Genomic DNA, 26857 nt, shown 5'->3' with positions numbered 1-26857 from the left:
TTCAGGCCTCCCTGGTAGTCTTGTTAATGTGTGAATACTGTCTTTGCTTTTTCAAGGTCTAGAATTTATCTAGGACTTTTGTCATACTGATTTTCTTGTAGCTCATAGAATCGAACTTCGTGTAGAATCAAATGTTTCAGGATATTATTTTCTGGATGTGAATTCCTGTACCTCTCCTTACTTGCTTTTGCAGCCTCATGTAGCTTCTTAAATGTCTCTGCTCTGTTTCCCTCTTTGTACATTAAACAGAATATTTACATAGGAATTACTGGTTATTGGATTAGACACTATGTGTAATGGCCACAGCATACTGCATCAGGTGATAACCAGTAAATGGTATTCTCATTCTGAAACTATGAACTGGATTTACCTCCCATGTCATCTTCCTTTCCTTCTTTGTCCTGGCTGTCCAGAGATTGGAGTGCAGCTTTGTGGAGTTTTATGTTAGATACTCCTTGCACTATCATTTGTTGCAGCGACTTGGCACTCAAGTCTTCTTGCCCTCATTGGTCTTTTTTCACCAATGTTTCCCCTCATTTCAATCCTTTTTTTTTTTCCTGTTTTCTTTGACAGAAGTGACCAAAAGGACATCAGAGTTAAACTGTAGCGCCCTAAATTGCCATTTGACAGTATGTCCTTAGCTTTGAGCAGCAGCAGAGTTCTTCTTTCTCTTCTTTTCTCTGAGCCTTTTTAGTTTTGCTTAGCACTTTTTTCCTACAAGCTTCTGCTCATTCTTGGCTCTAGCTTTTCTGACACTATTCTTATAATTGCCTGCAACTCATTTGTATGTGTCTTTGATTGTGGGCCCCTCCCTGTTCCATCTTTTATATAAACTTTTTAGAATTCCAAGCCCTTAGTACTTCTCTTTCTGGGTCCACATTGGTTTATTTTTTTCTGTTCCTCCTTATCTGAATTCTTTGCAATTGAATAATCAGAACTGAGTCTTAAAAGTTAACCGATTCCCTTGTACTGCCCACCTAGGCCACATAGCCACTCTTGAGGGTTTTTTGGACATTTTTTAATCTCTGCCTTTTTTTTTGAAAGGAAATTTGAGAGTTGATGACTTTCCTTCCTGATTTCAGCCCCAAGATACTCTACCAGCCCTGGGTGAAAAGTTTATATGTGTCCTTCCGTCTATTACATCCATTATGAATTGTTGACTTTTACAATAATAAAAGTCTGGCTGGTAATTTATTTTGTGTATAATCTTTTCCCATAGGCGCATCTGGCGTTTAACATTAGAATGTATACTAACTTTTACCGAAAGTTCATGCTTAGTTGTGTTTTTTTCCTTTTCCTTTCGTTCCTTTTTAAAACAGACTTCATTTTTTATATGAGTTTTAGATTCACAGCAAACAAGAGAGGAAAGTACAGAGTTCCCACACATTCCCTGCCTCCGCATATACACAGCCTTGCCAGCTACCAAAACCCTTCACTGGAGTGGTACATATATTATATATATTATAGTCATACCTATCTTGACACAGTATTATCACCCCAAATCGATGGTTTACATTAGGGTTCGTTTTCAGTCTTGTACATTCTGTGGATTGTGACAAATGAATAATGCATGTATGTACCATTATAGTACTGGTAGCACACAGAGGTAGACCTGCGGTATACCGAATAATCTCACTGCCCTCGAAATCCTCTTTGCACTGCCTGTTCACCCCTTGCTTCTAATCTGCAGCCACTGATAATTTTTACTGTCTCCATAGTTTTGCCTTTTCCAGAATGTTATCTAGTTAGAATTATACAGTATTTAGCCTTGTCAGATTGGTTTCTTTCACTTAGTAACATGCCTTTAAGTTCCCTTATCCCTTTTCCTGCCTTGATAGCTCATTTCTTTTTAGAGCTGAATAATATTCCGTCATCTGGATGCACCACAGTTTATTTATCCACTCACTTGCAGAAGGACATCTTAGTTCCTTTCAAGTTTTGGCAGTCATGGATAAAGCTGCAGTAAACATCTGTGTGTAGGTTTTTGTGTGGACATAAGTTTCTCACTCCTTTGGGTAAATACTGAGGTGCATGTTTGTGGATTATATGGTATGAGTATATTTAGTTTTTTTTTTTTTTTTAAAGATTTTATTAATTTATTCATGAGAAACAGAGAGAGGCAGAGACATAGGCAGAGGGAGAAGCAGGCTCCCTGTGGGGAGCCCAATGTGGGACTCAATCCCCAGGACCCCAGGATCATGACCTGAGCCAAAGGCAGATGTTCAACCACTGAGCCACCCAGGTACCCCAAGTATGTTTAGTTTTGTAAGAAAGTGCCAAACTGTCTTCCAAAGTGGCTGTACCATTTTACTTTCCCACTAGCAATGAACAAGAATTCCTATTGCTTCACATCCTCACCAGCTTTTGATGATGTCACTCTTACGGATTTTGGCCATTCTTACATATGTATAGTGGTATTTTATTGCTATTTTAACTTGCATTTACTGATGACACATGATGTGGAACATGGTTTTATATGCTTGTTATGTGTATATCTTCTTTGATAAGGTGGCTTGTTATGTCTTTGACCCATTTTTTAAGTTGGGTTACTTATTTTTTTTTTTTGTTGAATTTTAAGAATTCTTTGTATATTTTGGAAACTAGTCCTTTACCAGATATGTCTTTTGTGTATATAAATATTTTCTCCCAGTCTGTAGCTTATCTTCTCATTCTGTTGATAGTGTCTTCTGCAGAGCGGAGGTCTTTAATTTTTAGTAAAGTCTTGCTTCTCAGTTCTTTCATGGTTCATGCCTTGGTATTGTATCTAAAAACTCATTACCATATTCATGGGTCACCTAGATTTTGTGCTGTTATCTTCTAGAGCTCTTACAGTTTCGTGTTTTACATTTAGGTCTGTGATTCACTTTGAGGTAGTTTTTGCGAAGGGTGTAACGTGTGTTGATTAATTTTTTTGCATGTGAATGTCAGTTCTTGTAGAATTTGTTGAGAAGACTATCTTTTCTCCTTTATTGCCTTTGTGCCTTCATCAGAAATCAGTTACCTGTATTTATATGGGTCTTTTCTGGGCTCTCTCTTCTGTACCTTTGATCTGTATATGTATTCTTTTTGCCTGTACCATGCTACCTTGATAACTGTAGCTTTATGGTAAGTTGAATATTGTCATTCTTCTGATTTTATTCTTCTTCAGTATTATGTTGGCTATTCGGAATCTTTTGCTGACCCAAAGAAACTTTAAGGATTGCTTTGTTGATATCCACAAGATGATTTTGCTAGGAATTTGATTAGGATTGCATTGATAACTATATTGATACATGTTGGGAAGAAATGACTTCCTGGCAGAATTGAGGCTTCCTTTCCATGAACACGGACTATCTCTCCATTTATTTAGTTCCTCTTGAATGTCTCTCTTTAGGGCTGTATATCTTTGTATAGACCTTATACCTATTTTGTTTGATTTTTACCTAAGTATTTCTTCTTCAGAATGCTAATATAAGTGGCTAATACAATATAAAATTTTTAATTTTAAATTCCACGTGTTCATTGCTGGTGTATAGCAAAGTGATTGATTTTTGCATGGTAACCTTGCATCTTTCAACTTTACTGTAACAGCTTAATTAGTTCCAGGATTTTCTTTAATAAATTTTTTCAGGCTTTCTGTATAGACAGTCATGTCATTTGTGAACAAAGATGGGTTAATTTCTTCCTTTCCAACATGCGTACCTTTTACTTCCCTTTCTGTTACTGCATTAGCTAGGACTTCCAGTACAATGTTAAAAAAGAGTGGTGAGAACATCCTTACCTAATTACTGGCCTTGGCAGAAAATCTTCTAGTTCCTCACCATTAAGTATGAAGTTAGGTATTAGTTCCCTGTAAATGTTCTTTATCAAATTCTAGAATTATCCTCTATTCCTAGCTTGCTGAGAGTCTCACTTGCCTTTTTATTTTTTATTTTTTTTTTTTAATTTTTTTTAATTTATTTATTTATGATAGTCACAGAGAGAGAGAGACAGAGGCAGAGACACAGGCAGAGGGATAAGCAGGCTCCATGCACCGGGAGCCCGATATGGGATTCGATCCCGGGTTTCCAGGATCGCGCCCTGAGCCAAAGGCAGGCGCCAAACCGCTGCGCCACCCAGGGATCCCCTCTCACTTGCCTTTTTAGTTCATATTTTTGTTTAGAATAATTTTACAAATACTGGTATAGTTAAGTCTTTCAGGTTGCTTATACAGAGGTTTGTCATACACATTTAAACCTTGAATAGATTGTGCTAGGAAAACAACTTAAAATGTAAAACACACCCTTTGAAGATCTTTGGGACATAGCCAAAGCAGTTCTTTCTTTCTTTTTTTTTTTTTAAGATTTTATTATTTATTTATTTATTCATGAGAGACACAGAGAGAGCGAGAGAGAGGCAGAGACACAGGCAAAGGGAGAAGCAGGCTCCATGCAGGAAGCCCGATGTGGGACTCTATCCCGGGACTCCAGGATCAGGCCCTGGGCTGAAGGCCGTGCTAAATGCTAGAGCCACCCGGGCTGCCCAACCAAAGCAGTTCTAAGAGGGAAGTTTATAGTGGTATCGGCCTACCTCAAGAAACAAGAAAAATCTGAAGTTAACAATCTAATCTTACACCTAAAGGTTCTAGTAAAAGAACAAACAAAGCTCAAAGCTAGTAGGAAGAAGGAAATAATAAAGATCAGAGTGAAAATAAATGAAATAGAGACTTAAAAAACAATAGAAAAGATCAATGGAACCAAGAGTTGTTTCTTTGAAAAGATAAGCAAAATTGTCAAACCCTTAGACTCCTCAAGAAAAAAAGAGAAAAGGTCCAAATAAAATCAGAAATGAGAGAGGTAACAGCTGAAACCACAGAAATACAAAGGAATATAAGAGACTACTATGAAAAATACTGTCAAACAAATTGGACAACTTAGAAGAAATGGATAAATTCCTAGAAACTTACCATTTTCCAAAACGGAATCAGGAGGAATTAGAAAATCTGAATAAATTGATTACTAGTAATAAAATTTTTATTTAAAAACTCCCAACAAACAAAAGCTCAGATGGGCTTCAGAGGTAAATTCTATCAAACATTTAAAGGAAAGGTAATACCTATGTTTTCTCTAACTATTACAAAAATAGAAGAGGAAAGAGAGTTTCTAGATTAATTCTACAAGGCCAGCCTTTCCCTTATACCAAAACCAGATAAAGACATTACCAAAAAAAAAAAAAAAAAAACTATGGGCCAGTATTGCTGATGAACTTATAGATGCACAAATCCTCAACAAAATGTCAACAAACCAAATTCAACAGTACATTAAAAGGATCATTTACCTCAATCAAGTGGAATTTATTCCCCGAGTGCAATGGTGGTTCAGGATCTGTAAATCAACCATTGCGACATATTACATTACTAACACGAAGGATAAAAACCATATAATCATCTCAATAGATACAGAAAAGCATTTGACAAAAATCATTATCTGTTTATATAAAAACGCTCAACAAAGTGGATTTAAAGGAAACAATATAGGAGATACCACATAGGACAAACCCACAACTAACATCATACTCAATGGTGAAAAGCTGAAACTATTCCTTTAAGATCAGGAACAAGATAAAGATGTCCACTCTTGCCACTTGTATTCAACATAGTACTGGAGGTCCTAGCTGCAGCAATCAGACAAGAAACAGAAAGAAAAGGCACACAAATTGGAAAGGAAGAAGTAAAACTATCATTATTTGCAGATTACATGGTATATATATATATATATATATATATATATATATATATATATATATATATAATATAGAAAATCCTGAAGACTCAACAACAACAAAAAACTGTTAGAACTAAGAAATGAAATCAGTAAAATTGCAGGATCAACTTTAGAGTAATTGAACAAGAAAGAGAGCCCAGAAATAAGCTCACACTTACATGATCAGTTAAGCTGTGACAAAAGAGGAAAGAATATACAATGGGGAAAAGACTGTCTCTTCAGTAAATGGTGTTGGGAAAACTGGGCAGCTGCATGTGACAAAATGAAACTGGACCATTTTCTTACACCATATACCAAAGTAAACTCAAAATAGATGACCTAAACATGAGGCTTGAAACCATAAAACTTCTCAAAAAACATAGGGCACTGATCACTTGGATATTGGCCTTAGCAACATATTTATGGGATATGTCTCCTCAGGAAAAGGAAACAAAGGCAAATAACTGTTAGGACCACACCAAAATAAAAAGCTGTGTACAGTTAAGGAAACCATCAACAAAAGAAAAGGTGTAGTCTGCTGGATGTGAGAAGATATTTGTAAATGTTATATCTGATAAAGGATATTATCCAAAATAAAAAAGAACTCACATAACTCAACACCAAAAAAAAAACAAAAAAAAAAAAAAAAAAAAACAACCTAAACCAAACAGTTAAATTAGAAGAATGAGCAGAGAACCTGAATAGACATATTTCCAAAGAAGACATACAGATAGTAAACAGACACATGAAAACATACTCAACATTACTAATCATCAGGAAAATGCAAATCAAATCACAGTGAGATACCACCTCACATCAGTCTGAATGGCTAGTATTGAAAAGACAAATAAGAAGTGTTGACAAGGATATGGAGAAAAGAGAATCCTTGTGTACTGGTTGTGGGAGTGTATATTGGTGCAGCCACTGTAGAAAACAGTGTGCAGATTCCTCAGAAAATTAAAAATAGAAATACCATATTATCCAGTAATTCCATTACTGTGTATTTACCTAAAGAAAGTGAAAACAGTATTTTTTTTAAACACTAATTTGAAAAGATACATGTGTGTTTATTGTAGCATTATTTACAGTAGTCGAGATATGGGAGCAATGTCAGTGTCCATCAATAGATAAATGGATAAAGGAGATATATATGCAATATTCCTCAACCATAAAGATGAGATCTTTCCATTTTGCAACAAGATGAATGGACCAAGAAGATGTTATGCTAAGTGAAATAAATCAGAGAAATACAAATACCATATGATTTCATACCTATGTGGAATCTAAAAAACACAGCAAATAAACAAATAAAAAAACTGTAAACAGACTCATAAATACAGACAACAAACTGGTGGTTTCCAGAGGAGGGTGGTGTATAAAACAGGAAAAGAGGATTAAAGGGTACAGAAATCCAATTATAAAATAAGTTACGGAGATGAGAAGTATAGTATAGGGAAAAAAAGTATAGTATACGGAATAATAATATTGTTACAGTGTTATATGGTGGCAAATGGTTACTAGACTTACCATTGTGAGCAGTGCATAATGTATAGGAGTATCTGGTCACTACGTTGTATACCTGAAACTATTATGGTATTATATGTCAACTAAAATGATAAAAATTTAAAAGTAAAATAAATGTAATATTGCCTGTCTTTATATTTGCATTTAGAAAAGTTTTAAAATCATTTTCATGGCCATTTCTTTTTTTAAGTACAGACTCCAAGCCAGGGAGGACAGTGAGACTTAAGTGAAATATCTGAAACTATTTTTCATTGAGTGCTTGGATTGGCTTAAAGGGAAACACATAAAGAATCAGGGGTTTCTAATTTACTCATTAATCGCTTTTTAATCTGGTTTGTTTACAGACGTTCAGCCTGTTGCCTATGAAGAGCCCAAACATTGGTGTTCAATTGTCTACTATGAATTAAACAATCGTGTTGGGGAGGCTTTTCATGCATCTTCTACTAGTGTGTTAGTAGATGGATTCACAGACCCTTCAAATAATAAAAGTAGATTCTGCTTGGGGTTGTTGTCAAATGTTAATCGTAATTCAACAATTGAGAACACTAGACGACATATTGGAAAAGGTAATTTTGTCATTGCCCTGCGTTCAGTTGAAATCAGTCATTTGCTGTGCTTGCTCTGTACCGTGTGCTGTATAAGGCATAGAGTGTACTGTGAGCCTGAAGCATGAGCTCTGCTCTCAAGGTGCAGATACCACAGAATGTATTAGGTCAAGACCTCATCAGTTCTCTTTTCCTTATCCTGCTTTGTTTTTCTTTCTTTGGGATCTGAAATCATACTATATCTGTATTTATTTTTTGAGTGCCTTCTTGACTGGAATACAAGCTTTACAGAAATTTGCCTTGTTCATAGCATTATTTTCAGCAGCTAGAATAGTTCCTGGCTCACAGTAAGTACACAACAGATATTTGTGGAATATATGATTGCTGGCGTAGGATTAGAATTTTTTAATTACGGTTTTTTGAGAAGAGGTGCCTTGTAAGAACTTCTATTATGTGGGGAGGAGCTGGGTTATAGGTGAGAAATCCAGTTTGAATGACAAGTCTCTCCACCACTCCTCCTGCCTTTTAAATTCAGGTAACCAGGTTTTATTTATGTTTCATCCAGCAAGACAGTTGCCACAATACACAAGTAACTTTTCCCACCTCAGTGAAATATCAGAGTCTCATGCAAGTGGTCAGAAAGGAAACCTTTCCCAGGTAGAGTGTATTGCCTGTCTTGTAAGTTTAGTTTTTGCCACTCACTCTGTTCTACTTCTTTCACTTGAGAAAGTCTTAGTCCAAGTTAGAACAAAAGGTCCATAATTATAATTGTCATGTGATTTCTTATAGAAGAGATTCAGCAAAATACTATGGCCAAAAATAAGTTGAAAGGAAGTTTCCATTCTTTTTTTGACTCTGTTGCCAACTTGGCATTGATTTTTTTTTTCTTTTTTTTTTTTTTTTGGTGTAATGCCTCACTTCTATGTATTGATTTTCCCACTACATTAGAATGATTTAAGAGAAATCTACCAGGTGAATTCTTAAATTCTAGAATTTGTTTTCCCATTTTTCCCGGTATCTAATTCTAGGATCCCTTCCTCCATGAGTCATTTTATTTGCTTAGAAACAACAACATACAGTTGTTGGGTTTTTTAAAGATCTTATTTATTTACGAGAGACACAGAGTCAGAGACCTAGACAGGGAGAAGCAGGCTCCGTGCTGGGAGCCCAATAATAGGACTCAATACCGGAACCCCAGGATCATGCCTTGAATCAAAGGCAGAAACTCAACTGCTGAGCCACCCAGGTGTCCCAGAACAGTTTTTTGTATCATAGCCTAATACAAATCTGTGATTCACATGTGTATGAGGTATGTGTATACAAGGATGGCCTTTTTAACACTCTTTGTGGAAGTAAAAAGTTGGAAATAACTTTAGCTATAGATGTTGAAGTTTTAATATTGAAACTTCACATATTATTTACATATATTTTTTTTAAATACCAAAACCATTCTTTTCAAGGGAAGTAAAATAAATCTGCCGTTTAAAGTCTCTTCTTAAAAAAAATTAAAGTCTCTTCCTGTGACCTGCAATTACATATGTGACTTAGGGCCAAATTTTTAATGCTGCTGTACTCTCCATTAGTTAAAAGAGTGCAGAACACTTTGCCAATTGACTCTGTGATAAATTAACTTAGCACCAAGCGTTCCTTTGAAAGGACTCCTCATTTGCGCTTTCTTTGTCTTTTTGCCTTTGCTTTTTGCTCCTAGAGATAATAAATGATTGTTGGCAAAGAGAAAAGAACCAAAAGAAAAGAAAAGAAGAGAACCTAAGAACTGCTAAACCTAATAAGCTGCCAACCTTAAGCTTAATTTAAGTCTCAGTTATTTAAGGACCACTGTAGATGGAGGCCATTAACCTCTTGATTATCTTCGGCAGTCTAAGGCCCTCTAGTGGTAGCTTCATATCTACAGACTGTTGGGCCTTTGCTATAGGTTAGTGGGTATTCTTGGTTGCACCTTCTACAACCTCTTTGGTTTCATTGCATAATGAAACTTATTTTTTTTTATTAAAAAATTTATTATTTTTATTATTTCACCTTTATTAAGGTGAGTCTTGTAATGCTTGTTTTTTTAAGGTGTTCATCTGTACTATGTTGGTGGAGAGGTGTATGCAGAGTGCCTCAGTGACAGCAGCATATTTGTTCAGAGTAGGAACTGCAACTTTCATCATGGCTTTCATCCTACCACGGTCTGTAAGATTCCCAGCAGTTGCAGCCTCAAAATTTTTAACAACCAAGAGTTTGCTCAGCTTCTGGCTCAGTCTGTCAACCATGGCTTTGAGGCAGTGTATGAGCTCACCAAAATGTGTACCATCCGAATGAGTTTTGTCAAGGTGAGTGGGTTATAACCTGTAGCTTAATTTGAGTCACTGTAAATTTGTATATTTCTGTAGGTTATGATTTTAAAATGTCTTCCTGAAATGAAAATCGGTATTTACTTTTGACCTGATTTAATAGGTTTTTAAATGACATTCTTGAATTTATAGCTTCAAAGCCACACAATAGGTCAAAGTTTTAATTTTATAATCCAGGTGTTATAAAACACACGATACTGATTTTGATATTGAATAGGGGCTGAGTTTATAAAGAGTTTCAGTTAAAGACTGAATTGCTAGAAAGCATTTAATACTAAAATTGCTTTTGAAGTTCCTTAGCCTCAGCAGTTTCAATTATTATTAGATCCCACTGGAGTGACTTAAAAAATTCTTTAGAAGACTAAAATTATCTTACTTGCACTTAACCTCTGTTATTAAGGATTTGCCAAGTTGAAAGAACTTTTCAAATTTATCATTTGCTCTTGGGCTTATTTTACTGGCCTTCCAAGGGTGATGGCTTATGAGTAAAATTAGGAAAGAATTTTAGTGATGCATAAAAGCATCCTGTACTCTATCCAATTGGTCCTTAAGGATTTAGCCAAACAAGACCAACTGTGAAATGCGCCAAGCGGGATTTTTCTTTTTGGTATTCACACCCACAGTTCAGTGTTGCCTTGCTGCTTTGCTGTAAGTCTGTTCTGTGCATCAGTTTATTAGCCCCAAAGGCATTCCTCCTCCATAGAAACATAACTTTTTTTTTTAGAGAGATTTTATTTATTTATTTGATAGAGTGCATGCATGCATGGGTGTGGGAGGGGAGGAGCAGAGGGAGAGGGAGAAGCAGACTCCCTGCTGAGCAGGGAGCCTGACTATGCCGGGATGCAAGGCAGGGACTCAGGGCTCACTCCCAGGACTCTTAACCAACAGTGCCACCCAAGTGCCCCCGAAACAAAACTGTGATGTATTTAATTTCTACTTCCCCATCTCCCTCCCAAGCCTAATTTTCCTATACCAGCAGTATTCTAAGCTGTAAAGCAGAGACCTTGGTGAATCTAGGAAAATAAAAGTGAAAAAAATTCTGTTTTAATCTTTAGAGTTTAAGGCTAAAGTGTTCCAGCTTAATTCATCCCAGCTACTTTAGTTACACTTGTATACATTGATCAGATCTACAGCGTCTTATCTGATAGTTAAAAAAAAAAAAGCCAAACCTGAAAACCTAAAACTTTTTCATAACAAAATCTGATGTAAACTTACATGAGGCTGTTGGTGTGTTTTACTGATTCCATTTAGTGAGGATGTATCTCACTGCAGAAATGATAGTGTTTTAATTATGAGCTGTTTGTACTGTATTAACTTTCTAAACTTCAAAAAGAAAGAGAATTCTGAAACATTTCTTGCTCCAAGGGTTTCTGTTAAGGGAATCCTATCTCTTTGGATACTGCAACTCTGTTGCTTTTAATTCCATGGTGAATTCTAAGATTGGTTTTGTGGTCTCCACTGTTAAAGTATCTATTTGTTAGTAAGTTAAAATTGGTTTAGGCTGGTTGACAGTTTCAAGAGGGATTTGCTATGATATCTTTTCATTTTCGTAGGGCTGGGGAGCCGAGTATCACCGGCAGGATGTTACCAGCACCCCCTGTTGGATTGAGATTCATCTTCATGGGCCTCTTCAGTGGCTGGATAAAGTCCTTACTCAGATGGGCTCCCCTCTGAACCCCATATCTTCCGTCTCATAGTGCAGAAGTAGTCTTTTCAATTATATTATTAGCGGACTTGTTTTAATTTTAGGGAAACCTTCAGTACAGATACTGTGAGCTTACGTGGAAAACAGATATTACAGCTTATTTTTTTTCTACATAATTGTGACCAATACATTTGTATTTTGTGATGAATCTACATTTGTTTGTTATTTGTGTTCATGTGATTAACTATCAAAAGTGTTGTGAGAAATGCAAAGTAAGTATTGTACCCCAGTTCACAAGTTTGACATTGATCTTAAACTGGGACACAGTTTTGCTGCCTTGTCCCAACCAACTTGTTATTTGTTCAAGTTTTTTGAAAAAGTAATACATCACATGATGAAAAATTATAATAGTTTAAGAAGGTATACAGTAAAAAGTCTTCCCTTCTACTCTTCATCCTGCAGAAGCTGTACTTTTACCAGTTTCTTTGTCCTACCAATGTTAAGAAAGTGTAATTCATCGTTTCGTAAAAGCATATGGTAGGGGCTGAAAAGAAACTATAAAAAACAAAACAAAACTTTTATTTGAAGGAACACTATGCACTGCTCTAACAAGTAGTGTTCAGTAAAAGTAAAGTCATAGTTTTCTAGGCAATGTCATAAAATTTGCATTTAATACACCTAAATGTTTGTCAGTCAGTCTCCTGTGACTTCACTCGGTATATCTTTTGTAAAACATTTCCTTTTTTTAAAAAAAGAATTATTGTAAACAACAGATCTCCATTATATGTCATTTACTCAGAATCTGTCCTAAATACTACTTTTATAGCTAGTGACAGTGCACGCCTGGCCTTGTTCAGCTTTGCTGCTTTTGGCCACTGTTGCAAGAACTCTAATTTTGACATGCATTAATCTTTTATTTTGCACTTTGATGGGTGACAGTTTTTAGTGTAACCTTTTGTGAAACACACTCAAGTGACTTAGACTTGGATGCTCATCCTTACTTCCTTGGTACCCCTTTTGTATTAACAGACACTGCGGTTTATAGATGACAGTTGTAGAAGTTACACTTTCTCTAGCTTTTGTTGTATTTTCAACCTAGATGATAAGACTGTTACTCTATAGCTCCACCTGAAGGTGCCTTTTTAATTCTCTGCTGCCTTATGGGTGTTACTCCTGTTGGAGAGTCCCGTGCTTAATCCCATTGCTTTTACTGCCATCAGTTGCCCTGAGTAAGGAAGGGACCCAGGGACTGTAGCCCGAAGCCTCTTCAGTCTAGCCCCAAGTTGAGGCTGCTGGTCTGGTACGTCCTTGAAGAAGCAGTGTTTGTTGAGAATAGTTGACTTTAATATAGTCATGTATCAAAGAATGCAGACTATTCTCTCAGTTACCATACATGCTGCTGGTTTTCCATTTTTGGGGGACCTCTGTGGACACTAGTCTCTCAGAACACAGTCCTCAGAGAGGAAAGATGTGAAAACTCTAGCCATTCAGTCAATCATGCTTGAAGGCTTTGGGTCAAGGGCTTTTAACCTCTTTTTCCTGAGAGCAGTCAAATTTGTTATGGCATGAGAACAAAGACATGGTTTCGGAAAAAAAAAAAAAAAAGACCTAATTTACCTACCAGGGAAAGCTATTTTCTGGTGCCTTTCGAAAGTATATGGAGCCAGTCTTCTATTTAAAATGTTAGTTTGGTTTGACTTTCTGCTTTTAAAATTTTTTTTAAATGCCTTTTTTTTTTTTTTTTTTTTTTTTTTTTAAGGAAAGGAGAATGCACTTCATTTTGTTTTCCATGACATTATTTATTACTTTTACGAAGTGCAGCCACTGCGGGGGTTTAGTTCTTTCAGGTGAAGTGCCATATGTATTTCAGCTCACGGTCCTTTCTGGGTAAAAAGATACTTTCTGACCATCACCCGAGCTTCAGACAGAAGTTTTACATGACATGCATTCTTAATCTTCCAGAGTTGTGTCAGCCACATGAAAAGAGAATTATTTGCTTGGTGTTAGAACCTCGCTATTTACATTATTCTTTTATTTATCAGGCTTATGGCATAATCTTTGGAACAAATTTGTAGGAAAAAAAGCATCCATGTTGAATGACATACATGTATTCAAAATCAGTGGATTTGAACTGGTGGAACTATTGAATTGTTGTTTTCAATTGAGGTAATTAAAAATTGTTTTTAGTTACATTACAACCTTTAGAACTGGCAGGGTTTTATGTGTTTGGCCTTTTCTGTGTTTTCCTTAAGACATTTTATCTCATGGAGGACAGTACGAAGCTCCTGTCAAGACTTTCATGGAAAAGTATAAGCCTGTTATACTTCCTAAAAGTTATTAACTCCACACCCCTGGATTTTAAATGAAAATTGTATTCAATGTGGCTGCTTCTGTAATTCCTGAGGGTGCCCCAAATCCATGGATGGGAGATAAAAATCACCAGTGAGATTTAAAAAACTAAATAAAATTATGACCAATGAAAAGAAGACACTTCTGAAGGAAACCTTTTCAGAAAATGACAGTTTTAAATTTTTATTTAATCTCTAGAATCTATTTTATAGTCAAAGTTGATGGAAAATACCAATACCACTGGAACAATCACCTTTTATAACTTGTACAACATACTAATATATGTGAGCTGAAAAGACTAGTGTCTGGGAATAATAAAATGACAACCGATTTGGTAAATGCAAAAAGAGAAATTGAGTCTACTTTAATCTGAGTAAACACAACAGAAAGATGATCAGAAAAAAAAAAGCATTGCGTTTGATCAGCATCTCTGTCTCATAAAGTATTATGGTCTTTTTGGTATTGCTTGGCTTGAGTTACAGAATGTAAACTAGCGGGCATGTTATTGATCTACTGAAGCTAACGGTTTTTTTTTAGAGATTAAAGAAAACATCAATCAAAATGTCAAGTTATATACATCAGAATATAAGCCATTTTTCACATTTTATTGTTATATAAGGAAACTGTGGTCATAGAATTGGTTGGGTTTCTGAGTTGAAATCCACAGTAAGATTACTGGGTAGTTCAGTGAGCTACATACCTCATAGCACTGAAAGAGGATGTAGCTACTTTATACTTTCCGTGACACTGGAGAGTAAGATATGCTTTTAAGATGTAAAATAATAAGTGTTCAGATCTGAAATCTCTTGTCAAGATATGAGACCTGTGGCTCACATCGTAAAACCCTTGAGGGTAACGGTGGGAAACAGTGAAGGCTTATATGAAAAATGAAACCCTACCAGTAGCACAGAACCTCCAGAAAGTCTGATAGTACCTCTTTAAGCACTTTCTGTTACAGAAGAGCATCTAATACATCAGCTTCGATCTATTTCTTTATACTCTTCATAGCTGTTTGCTCAGTATTACTTTGGATTATTATCACTTTCCCACTTAAAATATATGAATATCTTCTATGCTTACTGAAAAAAAAAAGATTCTTTTGATAATTTTGAATTCAACTTCCAGTGATGGCTTCAGTTTTGGATCTGTTAACTTTTTAAAGGGATCAGAGTCCGTCTTTGTCTTCTTAGTTAAGTCTTCACTCACTCAGATGGGAATACAAAATGTGTCCTCATTATTCCCAGGAGCTAGATAAGCAAGGATCTTTTAACATAGTTGATATCATGGTGGTTTCAGGCACGTTTGGTGATCTGAATGGCAGGGAGTCTTCCTAAACATTGGTTTATGAAGGGGCTCTTGAGATACTAACTAGGGCAGCTTTAGGGGGCAGATCTCAGGTTTGGAGCCTGTTTCCTCCAGAGCAGCAGCCATTTTCCTCTATGATAATGATATGATAAAAGGTGGGATTTGGGGGAGCTTTTCTTCTCACAGAAGTTGCATGTATGGAAACTGACAATTCAAGGCATTTCTTCTGCATAAACAGTTGTGCCTGGTGGATAGTTCTTTGGAATTCACTGGACTACAGTTTAGCATTTCCTAATGAAAAGAGGTAACAGTATTTACCAAGCTTTTGTTATATTGGATTATTCATAGTAGAAACTTACCTTCTAAAAGCCAACTGTATTATGACTGAAGTGTTAACCTGAAATTGGATGGTTTACAAAAAACAGAGGGATTTTACATAGCAAAAAAAAAAAAATTTTTTTTTAAGAGCTTATGATAAAATATTCACTGGTAGCAGTTGCTGTAAAACAAGCGATGGGATGTTTTGGTGAAAAGATAGGGTCTTAGAGCAGAATTCTTCTGTTATTCATGGCAGAGTGAAAAAGTTCTGTGTGGTTCTTGTCCAAATAATTCAATTCTTAAAATTCTTACAGTTACCATAAACCATTGTCCCTTAAGTATCCATTTGACGATACTATTCCTAAAAAGTTCAGAATTTTGTGTACAGATACTTTCTTTTCCCTCACTAATAAGTAGCGCCTTCTTGATACTAGCTGGTATTAATCATAATAAAAGTACAGTGAAGCCAAACAATCCTAAGTTCCTTATAAAAGAAATTTTTTAGAATCAGATTTTCACTTCTAATGTCATTGGAGATGACATTGCTTTGATTTGATTCATGAAGTATTTTATGTATAGGGACTCTTGAAGATAATAGTTGGGCAAGTGATTTTCTTCTTAATTGGGTGGGTTAAAATTGCATTTTGAATATCAGTTATTTTAAAATTGGATAGGATTGTAATCATGAAAACTGGATGTTTGTATGTATCTACCCATCTTCTCTTAAAAAGATATTTCACATGCAGATGATAAAGACCAAACCAATGGCTGCGCTATAGATCTGCTTATTTTGTACTTGTTCTGCTTCTGTGTATGTTGTAGAAAGTGAAATTCTAGCAACATGCTTCAATTCTGTTGCCTTTTTGATACTTATAAAAATGTATTAGATTTTACTATATTGTGCTTTTCAAAGCCATAACTCTTAAGAACTTTGTTTTTGCATATTGTTTGCTAATACTTTATTTTAATAAATCTCAAAACCTTAATGTGTGTGGGTTTTTGTTTTTGTTTGTTTTGTTTTGTTTTTTGGTATTCTCTTTTGACTTAACATGTTTCACTGAGTGGAGTTCTAAAATGATGAGACGACCAGTTGCTGTAACCGGCTGTTATCTGCGTGTGCACGAGCAGTAGAAAATAGGTATTCCATGCCTTTCCACTCAGCAGGAGATTTGCTCAGAATGATCAGTGTTTTTCCATTTTGTTTGTAAGAGAGTTGATGTGTTTTTCTTTGTTGAATTTAGTTGTGTTTTGAAAAAGTATTTAGATCTAGTCTGGGCTGTTTTAAACACTGATGTCCCTTCTCTCTTACCCATCTGTAGATGAGAGGTGTTAACCGGATGATTAGGAGATAGAGTAGCTCCTAGCAGAAATGCGTCTGGATTCGGCCTGCTGCACGGGAGTCCTGCGCCTCATCGCTCTTCTAGCTCTGTGCCCTTGAGCAAGTTGCTTAACCCCGCTGTACCCCAGTTGGAGTGGAAGTCTGCTTCATAGTATTTTGGGAAAGATTAAATAAAGTCCTACAAAAAAACTACCTAGAACAGTGCCTGGCATATAACTTGTTTTTATTGTCTATTGGCATTTCTTCTGCTGCTTTGAGAGGAATTATTACTGATACTGCTTGACTTCAGGAGATCCATTCTTAACTTTCTTCATTTTCTCCTTCAAAAAAAATTTTTTTTTTAATCACAGATGGGTTTTATCAGCCCCACAAGTACATACTTTTACCACCGCTGTGTTGTATATAGGAGAAATGCAAATTTCTTCTCATTAGGAAGGGATGGTGTAAGTCTTTGTGCTCCCCACCTGAAAAGGAAAAAAACCCAAACTAAATATTTTAACCCAAAAGAACAAATATAAAAGCTCTTATTATTCTTTTTGGAGACAAGGCTTCATCAAAAGAATCCATCCCTGCAAATCAGTTCCTTCTTACGCCTTTTTAAGTGTAAGGTATTTAGTAGTTACTTAAATGGCTGTTTTAAAAGTATATTTTAAAAAATACTTGTTCTGGCACTAGATTTCAGTAAACAGGTGTTGGCTTCTCTCCGATTTAAGGTGATTAGTTTTCAGATTGCTGTAGTCCAAACAGTTTAGGTGATGAAGGGATCAGCCGTGACATCTGCTTCAGTTTTCCTTCAGACAACAGATTCAGTAGCTAATGCTCTTCCACATTACAGCAGTTTTGATGCAGCTCAGATTTTATACATATTTATAAGAAGGCTGTCAGCAGGCTAGGGCAAGCTTTTAAGAAAGTACTTCTTTGGAGCTCTGTAGTAAATAACGGTTTAAAGAAGGAAGCATTTTTTTTAAAGTTCTAAAGTTCATTTTACATGTTAAATATCACTTTTTTGTTGACTTTGTAAGCCTATTGTTAATAAAGACTTGATAAAAAAAAAGATTGTGTGTTCTCTTGATCAAAATCACTTTGTGGTTGTAGTTTAAAGAAAGGCTGAGACTCTAGGGAAAAGTTGTTGGTCTCCTTAACTCCCCCCCCCCTTTTTTTAAGATTTTATTTATTCATGGGATTCACCCAGAAAGAGGCAGAGACATAGGTGAAAGGAGAAGCAGGCTCCCCATGAGCTGGATGTGGGACATGATCTGGAACCCCAGGATCATGACCTGAGCCGGAGGCAGATGCTCATCTGCTGAGCCACCCAGGTGCTCCAGCATTCCCTGTCTTAAAGTATGTGGAATGGATGGGGAAAGAGGCATTTAGACTCTTACTATCCATATCGTATCAAGTGGATATTTGTAAATTTTCTGTGAGAGGCAGTTCCTGGGGGCAGTGTTTTGATGTTCAAAGATGGATTTTGAAAGCATCCTTTTATACTTTGGTTTTAATCTGTTACCCCTTTCCTATCCGATAAAAGCCTCACCTGTTCTTTCATTTTATATACTTTTATCTGAGCTAAATGCTGAAAATTTTAACAGTTCAGAAAAGGATAAACTAAAAACCCCCAACCACTAGCTAACCACTAAACAGTCATGTGTGTAGTGTGTGTACCCTTCTAACCTGTTGAGGCAGTTGCTCTACATTGGTCCTTTCCTTTCTCTGACAAAAATGTAGCTGATTAGATTAGTAGGAGTGGAACTATAGCTCCTTTTTTGAAAGTACTCAGAGAAATAGATTCCAAAGTATTTCTTGGATTTCTATACCCAAGAGAACATTGTCCTCTTTTCAATATCCTTTCTTGTTGAATGTCAGACTTTCTGAAGTGTACAGCATCAAGCCTAGCTTTCCAGATATTTTAATAAGATTGCTGAAGTGGGGGATCCCTGGGTGGCTCAGCCATTTGGCATCTGCCTTCGGCCCGGGGCGTGATCCTGGAGTCCCAGGATCGAGTCCCGCGTTGGGCTCCCTGCATGGAGCCTTCTTCTCCCTCTGCCTGTGTCTCTGCCTCTCTCTCTCCCATGAATAGATGAATAAAATCTATTAAAAAAAAAAAAAAAGATTGCTGAAGTGACAAAGCCAATTGGGATTAATCTGAGAAGGCTTTCAGGAAGAACAAAATAAGACCTTGGGTATTGAGAAAGTATCCCCATTTCACAAACTATAGGTCTTTCTTTTTCTTTTTTCTTTCTTTTTTTTTTTTTTTTTGTTTTTACGATTATTTATTCATGAGAGACAGAGAGGCAGAGGGAGAAGCAGGCTCCATGCTGGAATCCCAATGCGGGACTCGATCCCGGGACTCCAGGATCATGCCCTGGGCCGAAGGCAGGTGCCAAACCGCTGAACCACCCAGGGATCCCTATAGGTGTTATTTCTTTACTGACTGTCTCACGTCATGGGGAGGTAAAGTCTCTGAGGCCAGCGTATTCCCACTGCTGGAGCAGTTCTTGGTAAATTATAAGCACTCCAATACTTGTGGAATGAACAGAAAGACAGAAGTCAGAGGTAATTTTTTTTTCAAAGACTTTATTCATAGACACAGAGAGGCAGAGACACAGACAGAGGGAGAAGCAGGCTCCACGCAGGGAGCCCGACGTGGGACTCGATCCCGGGTCTCCGGGATCACACCCCAGGCCACAGGCGGTGCCAAACCGCTGTACCACCGGGGTTGCCCTAATTTATTTTATACTAGAATTCATTTTTTGAATTATGTAACATAATGGTTCTTAGCCGAATGCTTCATAGTTCAGCACTCTAAATATTAGATCTCTTTATTGCATGCCTCATCAGAGAAGAAGAGATTCAACTAAGAATTAGAAGAGCAGCATCTATCTTTCTCCTTGAACTTTTAGATCTTTGTCCCCAAAGTTATCAGGCTCCTGGAATTGTTGGTTAGAGAACCTACAAAATTAACAGTCAAGTTGGAGCTTTACCCTTTTGATGTTTAATATTTTCCTGGAGAAAGTCAAAGGGCACAGTTTGATTTATTTAACCTGAAAAAATAAACCAAAAAGTACTTTTTATTTTATAGCTTGCAGTATGAAGAACCCTGTAGTTTCATTTTAGCACCCTGGTTTTAGATATCCTAATATCCCCAGTTGTGCATGAGGGACAAGCCTTTGATTACATTCAGGTAGGGCACCCCAAGTAACACCTTGGAGAGAGAGAGCATAGCGACCATGTTTGTCCTTCCCAGTACAAGATTAATTTTGCTGAAGAGTGTGTGGGATTATAGGGGTAAAGAAAGCACAGAGGAGTTTGAATTGCTGTCCCAACATTTAAGATTCATAGTAGACATCCTCTGATTGCTTTCTCTTCAACTACAATTCTTTAAGTTTTACGGAATTGGCTTCAGCCTCCTTAGAGATAGCAGTGAAGGTGAAGATGATGAATTGACAAACTGCTGGAAGTCGACCAAGACCCATTCTTCCCTTCCATAATTATAGGACACTTATGTCCAGCCGCATGCCACACTTCCCAGACTCCGTTTCAGCTAGATAATGGTCATGTGGCGAAGGAGAGGAGCAGAAATATGTGCCATTTGGTGTAATGCTCCAAAGAGGAATGTCCTCCCGGTTGCTTTCGCCTTCCCAATGCTACAATGCAGATACGGTGGCGACAGGAACCTGGGCAGTCACTTTGAAATGGACATGGAAGCCCAGGAATGAGGATGAAAAGCTGTGCTGCTCCTGGAAGGTCGTGTGAAAAAAGGAAGTTGGAAGTGGCAAGTGGTGTTTGTTAAGACAGTTCAGGCTAAATACTGCTTGCTCCTTCACTTCCTCTCACATCGCTCTTCCCTGGGTGCTTATTACAGGTCGAGCTTTGTGCGAGGCGGTGTAGTAGAGCTGAAGTAGGGGTGTCAGCTGCCCTTGTGGACAGCAAAGCTGGAACAGTGTAGTGTTTCTGAACCCTGTCTAGTTAGGGTTATCTGATCGGTTTGGAAGACGGAGGAGAAGCAGAAATGGAGAATGAAGAAGACTTTAAGGAATAGACTCTGCTCCTATATTTTTGAATATTGTTTTTCTGGTATGGAGCAGTGCCCAGGTGGTTTGCTCATTCATTCAAGTAATACTAGATGTCAGGCATAGGGTAGACTGAACAAAAAGTTCCTTCCTTCAAGGATCTTCATTCTGGTTGATGGAGACGCTAAACAAGAACAATAAAATATGGGATCCCTGGGTGGCACAGCGGTTTAGTGCCTGCCTTTGGCCCAGGGCGTGATCCTGGAGACCCAGGATTGAATCCCACGTCTGGCTCCCGGTGCATGGAGCCAGCTTCTCCCTCTGCCTATGTCTCTGCCTCTCTCCCTCTCTCTCTCTGTGACTATCATAAATAAATAAAAATTAAATATATATATATATATAGGGTAGTGGGAAGTTCTAAGGAGAAAATGTAGGAGAGGGAGCTTCAGAACATCCAGGATTGGGGGAGGAAGATAGTTGACGTTTTGGATCAAGGATCCAGGGGAGGGCTCATTGAGAAGGAAATCTTGGATCAAAGTTCAGGAAGAGGTGGGGAAGTCAATGTGTGAAGCAGCGATTTAACAGATTCTCAGTCAAGACAATCCACAAAGCATGGATGATACTACAAAGACCTCTGCTCCCCTGCAGGATAAAGAGTGATTCAAGCAGAAATGGCTAAGTGTGCAAAGTTAAATTGCATGTTCTTTAGTCTCCGCAGGAGACACAATAATAACGGAGGCGCTACATCGATGGAGACAGGAAATGTCGGTTGCTAACAACTTTGTGGATCCCCACCTCCAGGAAAGTGGCCACTTGAAAGGCCAATCAATAAGGAGAGTTCAACTCAATATTTTATCTGATACAGTTTACTTTAAGGCAGAGAATCAAAGGGAAAGTGTCCAGATGAAGAACCTACAGGCAAATTCACCTTAAACCTCTAGCTCTGTCATTCCGCTATATTTCATCCAACAAAGACTCACTGTCTATTTTGTGTTGAATACTCTGCTAGGCATTGAGAAAGCAGCAGCGAACAGGGCGGCTGTTGGCCCTGACCTCATACGACTTGCGTGGTGGTAGGTAGAGCAGCATTCGGCTCCGAATCGCACAGTTATTTAATGATAAGGGAGCTGACGGGGCTCTGATAGAAGAGGACCGATCTCTGAGGATGCAGGCAAGTCCTTCTGGAGAAGAGAGCTGTTGGTTACACCTGAAGGAGGAGAAGGCACTAGCGAGCCGAGGGAGGAGAGGGAGACCTCAGGGCTTGAAAGGCCAGAGTGACAGGAGCTGGACATACTAAGGAAGTGTGAGGAGATGAGGCTGGAGGGGTTAGTGGGGGCCAGATAGTGCTAGGTCTTGAAGGCCAAGATTAGGGCTTGGTTTTAAATTCCAAGAGCAGGGAGAAGCCACTGGAGTATAAGCTGGGGCTGGAGGCAGGCAGGGGGCTCAGATGTTGCCTTGGAGAGAGGCTTTGAATTCGGGCGGCAATGCTGGAGATGAGTGGAGTGGTATCTGAAAGGTGATGGATTGCAAGTAGGAGGATGGAGAGCGTGGGCGCAAGAATGATCTCCGCGGCTTCCACTTTGGGCCACCAGATGCCGGTGCAATTTCCTGAGATGGAGGAGACTGGAGGATGATGTACTGTTTACAGGAGGACGATGAGGCTCAGACGTGTAGAGTCTGGGGTTCCCTATGAGCTGTCCAAATGGAGATGTCAAAAGGGGTGAGGTCTAAAGTGAGTCATTTGAAAAGTCCCCCGGAGCCATGAGAGTGGATAAGCTAGTTCGGGGAGAATGTGCACAGAGAGAAAAGCCCCAGGGCTCTGGGCAGCCTGCTGCAAAGGGGGCAGCTTAAGGGCTGGGGTCACCTCGGGAGAGCGTTACACTGACGCTCTGGCGAGCACCTCTGAACCAGATCATCCGGCAAAGAACAGGGATAGCTCACGTTCGGAGCACTCAGTGCGTGTCAAACAGGAGCTCAGCACATGCCAAGCAGTGTCTCACGCAGTGCTGAAAACCCTGCGAGCCAGGTGCCGTTATGATCTCCATTCTCCAGGTGAGCAGAGAGAGGCACCCAGAAATCCAGGAGCACGATCGAGGCCTCGCATGGGTGGCCCAGGTCAGGTGACCACCTAGCTGCAGGTCTAAGGCCCTTAGCCATACACCGCAGCTTCTCCCCCGGTTGCTGGCATCTGCAACTACCTTCCCTTATTTCCACCCTACGGCCCCCACAGCCCCCGCCAGGACCATGCGCTCGGCCCTCTTGCCTGCTCCCAGTGGCTGGTTATGGCAGAGCAGCCCCAAAGCCTGTGTCACGGGTCCTGTTCTTAGGTTTAGCCTGCCCTGTCCAGCTCTCCAGAGGTGGTTCCAAGGTTTCATGGGATTGTTGGAAGAGCAAAGGGCAGAAGGATGTGTGTGGACCTACCTCCCCGACATCCATCTACGTGTCCATTGCCACATTGTAGTCCACTTACCCGGCCCATCAGTAGATGGTAGACGTGAACTCAGCCCCACCCATCCTTTCCCAGGGAGAATCTGGGGCTAAGTCCCCTCTGAGAAAGGCCCGTTACTCCTCAACGAGTCCAACACTAGCATAGAGAAGGGAATGCAAGTATTCGGGGTTACAGTGCTGCCAAAAGCAGAGAGCCCCAGTCTAGTTCTGCTCAGGGACCCGGCCTGGTTCCTAGATTTCATCTCTGCATAGGCCTAAGAGTTTATTTCAAAAAGATCTGTGTATTTGAAGTGGCCAGGCCTTTGGCTTAGGTGGCTAAAGCCACCTCAAGCCTGCAGACACACAGGTGCCCTCCACGCTTTCTCCACCTTAGCACTTTTCAGTGTCTACCTCTTGAGGCCTAGGGCCAGTATTGTATCAAAGGATCCCAAGAGCCCCCCAGATCGCTCTGGCTTTAGTCGATTCTGGCTCGGGAACTTCAGGTGACCTCTAAGCCAGTCATAATTGCCCCTGCAGGGACCAGCTTTTGGTTTGTGGACACAGTAGACCAGTGAGCCCTAGCGACAGCACATTTCTGTTTTAGGGTCAGCTTCACCTTTCAGCACTGCTTCCCCTAAGGCTCAGAGAGGGTATGAGCTAACAACTGGGTGCTAGCTAGCTGGCCTGTTACATTTATTACCGCATTCCACGTTCAACCCCGTAGAGATGGGTGAAGGAGCACCCACTTCCCAGATGAGGAAACAGGCTGAAATAGATAAATAACATGCCTAGACTTCCAAAGCCAGTGAGCAGTGGCTCTGAGATTTAAGGCCGGTCAGACTCCAGAGCTTGTGCTCTACTTTGCATACTGCCCTCAGATCCACCCACTGAGAGATGTGGACAAGGAAGGAGTACTCTGCGTCCTTAGAGTCTCTTACTCCTCACAGCCCCCAGATCAAGGCCAAAACAGGGTCTCCCTTATCAGCAGCGTGCTGTGTCTTTACACCAGCCGGGGTCCTCATATTTCCTTACACATATTCCATTTAATCTCTTCTGCAGCTTAGCTGGGCTACCATTACTATAAGCTGGAAAGATTTGACTGCACTTCCAAAGATCCTATTAAAATGTTGTGCGAGGTCTTCGTAGAATTAGCACCATTAGCACAGAATTAACACTACTGGCATTAGCTTTCCGAGACCTGGTTGATCAAGCCCAGGGTGGGACCTTACCTCCCGTTCATCTGTCTTGCTTCCTGGCATAGGAGCCAGGAGGGGCTGTTGGGCGCTCACTGGCAGAGGCCAAACAGTGGTGGGGAGCCCTGGCCTCGGATACCAGCCAGCCCTAGCACATCTTTCCCCCCAGCTCAGCTTGGGTCCTTAGGCATCCCTTACAACAGATTTGCAGGACTGTGTGCCTGTCTGCATTTTGCCTGATGCAACATCCTAGCATTCTTCGGATTCTCAAAACCTGACTGACCCCACCAATGGTTCTGCACTACTGAATGAGATAATCTGGCAAATCTTTTTTTTAGTCAAACATTCTCTAAGCTCTAGTGCCCTACTGAGTCACGGAGCTCCTGAAACTATTTTAAATCCCCCACAAAGTAGACTCCTAGAATGAGGTTAACTTTGAAAATGGTCAAGGTTATCACAAATCTATTTATTCCCTCTCAGGTTCTCTATCATCGTCCCCTTGTAGCTGACTTTATTCACTCACTGCTTCCCCCAGTGCTCTCCAGAGCTGGCCTCTGCCTACTTTGGGAAGAAGTGCTGAGCAGCTGATCCCATCGCTGGACCCTCAGGCCCTTCCATCACCGGAGGGCTCTGCTGGAGACTGGGCTCTTGGTTCAGGCCCTAGAGTCTCTGAGAGCAAAGGACAAAACCAGCTGGAAGAACTGCGGGGTAGGAAGGTCTCCGTGGAGCCTTTCCAGGTTGTTGTTTTTTTTTTTTAAGCTGATGAAGGAGCAGATCCTTTTGAGACTGGCTCTGAAAACGCTTCCTAGAACAACCAAGTGAGGCCGGGGAAAAGCTGGAGAGGAGGAAGGATCATTAAAACTGACCCGGGTCATGGCGAAGTAGGAGGCAGATCGCACTAGAGTGTCACCTGCTCGCCCCGCCCTCAGCCCCCTTGCAAAGTGCCACAACCAATGACCAGAGCGTTCTCGGCACTGGGTCTAACTCAGTGAGGTTTTATTGTAGAAACGCTGTCTCTGGAGATGCAGGGCGCGGGCGGACCCAGGCCGCCGGGTGCTGCCGGTGCGGCCCTGCGCCCCTAGACCCGCTGCCCCCCCGCCCCTGCCCGCCGAGGGCCCCGAGCTCTTGGACCCCGGCGGGACCGACCGAAACGCGGCATCCCCTCGCCCCCCACCCCCCGGGGGACGCAGCCGCCCAAGCGCCTCATTTGCAAGTCCGGCTGAGTCCGCGCTGGGGCTCCTGCGGGGTGCGCGGCTGTGCTCGGCGCCGGAGCGAGCGGGGGGCGGCAGCGGCGGCGGGAAGAGCGCGCGGGGCCGGCGCGTCCTTGCGCGGAGCGGGGCGGTCGGCGGCGGCGGCGGCGGCGGCGGCGGGGAGGGCTCCCGCGTCCCGGCCCCGGCCCCGGCCCCCGTCCCGGAGGGCCCCGCGCCCCGCCCGCCCGCCGTCCGCGGTTAGTCCGGGTCGCGGGCTCCCGGGGGCGCCGCGGCAGGTCGGACCCCGGGACACCGCGCCTGCCGCCGGGCTCTCCGCGCCGCTACCCGGGCCGCGACCTCCAGGGCGCGCGGGCGTCGCGCAGCGATCGGTCGTGGGGCAGCGCGGCGAAGGCCGAGTGGCGCAGCTGGCAGCCGATGAAGAGCACGACGAGCGCCACGGACAGCAGCAGCAGGAAGAAGAGCAGCAGGTAGGTGGGCAGGTCGGGCTTCGCGGCCGCGCCGTCCCGCACGCCGCGCGCCGTGGCCAGCTCCAGCGGCAGCGCGCCCTCCGCCTTGACCGTGGCCGCCAGCGCCGGCGCCGGCGCGCCGCCCCCCGCCGCCTCGGGGCCGGCCGTGGCGTTGAACACGTCGCCGTACATGGCCCGCGGGGCCCCGGCCGGGCCGGGCCGGGCCGCCTCACTCGCCGCCGGGCGCCCGCATGGCCCTCTCCGGGGCCCTCCCAGGGCCTCCCGGGCCGGCGGCTCGCGGGGTCGGAGCCGGGCTGCGGTGAGCCCCGGCGAGCTCCGGGCTGCAGCGCGGCCAGACGTGGCCGCAGTTCGGGGCGCGGGCGCGGGCGGGCGCGGGCGGGCGCGGGGCGGGCGGGGCGGGGGCGGGGGCGGGGGCGGGGGCCGTCCGGCGCCCCCGCGTCTCCGGGCGGC

At 41.2% G+C, this 26857-nt stretch overlaps 2 protein-coding genes across 7 annotated transcripts in view; one reads left to right on the top strand and one right to left on the bottom strand.

Moving 5' to 3' along the window:
• Nucleotides 1-15800, top strand: part of SMAD5 (SMAD family member 5) — a 54400-nt gene extending 38600 nt beyond the window's left edge. For all 6 annotated transcript variants that reach the window (XM_055302185.1, XM_055302181.1, XM_055302180.1 and 3 more), the window contains 3 exons: nt 7589-7810; nt 9866-10122; nt 11697-15800. In XM_055302185.1, the coding sequence (XP_055158160.1) occupies nt 7589-7810; nt 9866-10122; nt 11697-11840 (623 nt within the window). In that variant the 3' untranslated portion in view covers nt 11841-15800. The remainder of the gene's footprint in view (nt 1-7588; nt 7811-9865; nt 10123-11696) is intronic.
• Nucleotides 15801-26171: 10371 nt separating this feature from the next.
• Nucleotides 26172-26654, bottom strand: SMIM32 (small integral membrane protein 32). Its single transcript, XM_055301365.1, has one exon. The coding sequence runs from the start codon at nt 26576-26578 to the stop codon at nt 26261-26263; it is 318 nt and encodes a 105-aa protein (XP_055157340.1). The 5' UTR covers nt 26579-26654; the 3' UTR covers nt 26172-26260.
• Nucleotides 26655-26857: the final 203 nt, after the last annotated feature.

This window comes from Nyctereutes procyonoides, unplaced genomic scaffold (assembly GCF_905146905.1).
Source record: "Nyctereutes procyonoides isolate TBG_1078 unplaced genomic scaffold, NYPRO_anot_genome, whole genome shotgun sequence".
Taxonomy (NCBI): Eukaryota; Metazoa; Chordata; class Mammalia; order Carnivora; family Canidae; genus Nyctereutes; species Nyctereutes procyonoides.
The sequence above is the reverse complement of the archived record's forward strand: the minus strand, read 5'-3'. Positions and strand labels throughout refer to the sequence as shown.

Coding starts and splice junctions, on each gene's coding strand:
- SMIM32 (XM_055301365.1), bottom strand. CDS start 26,578: ATGTACGGCGACGTGTTCAACGCCACGGCCGGCCCCGAGGCGGCGGGG.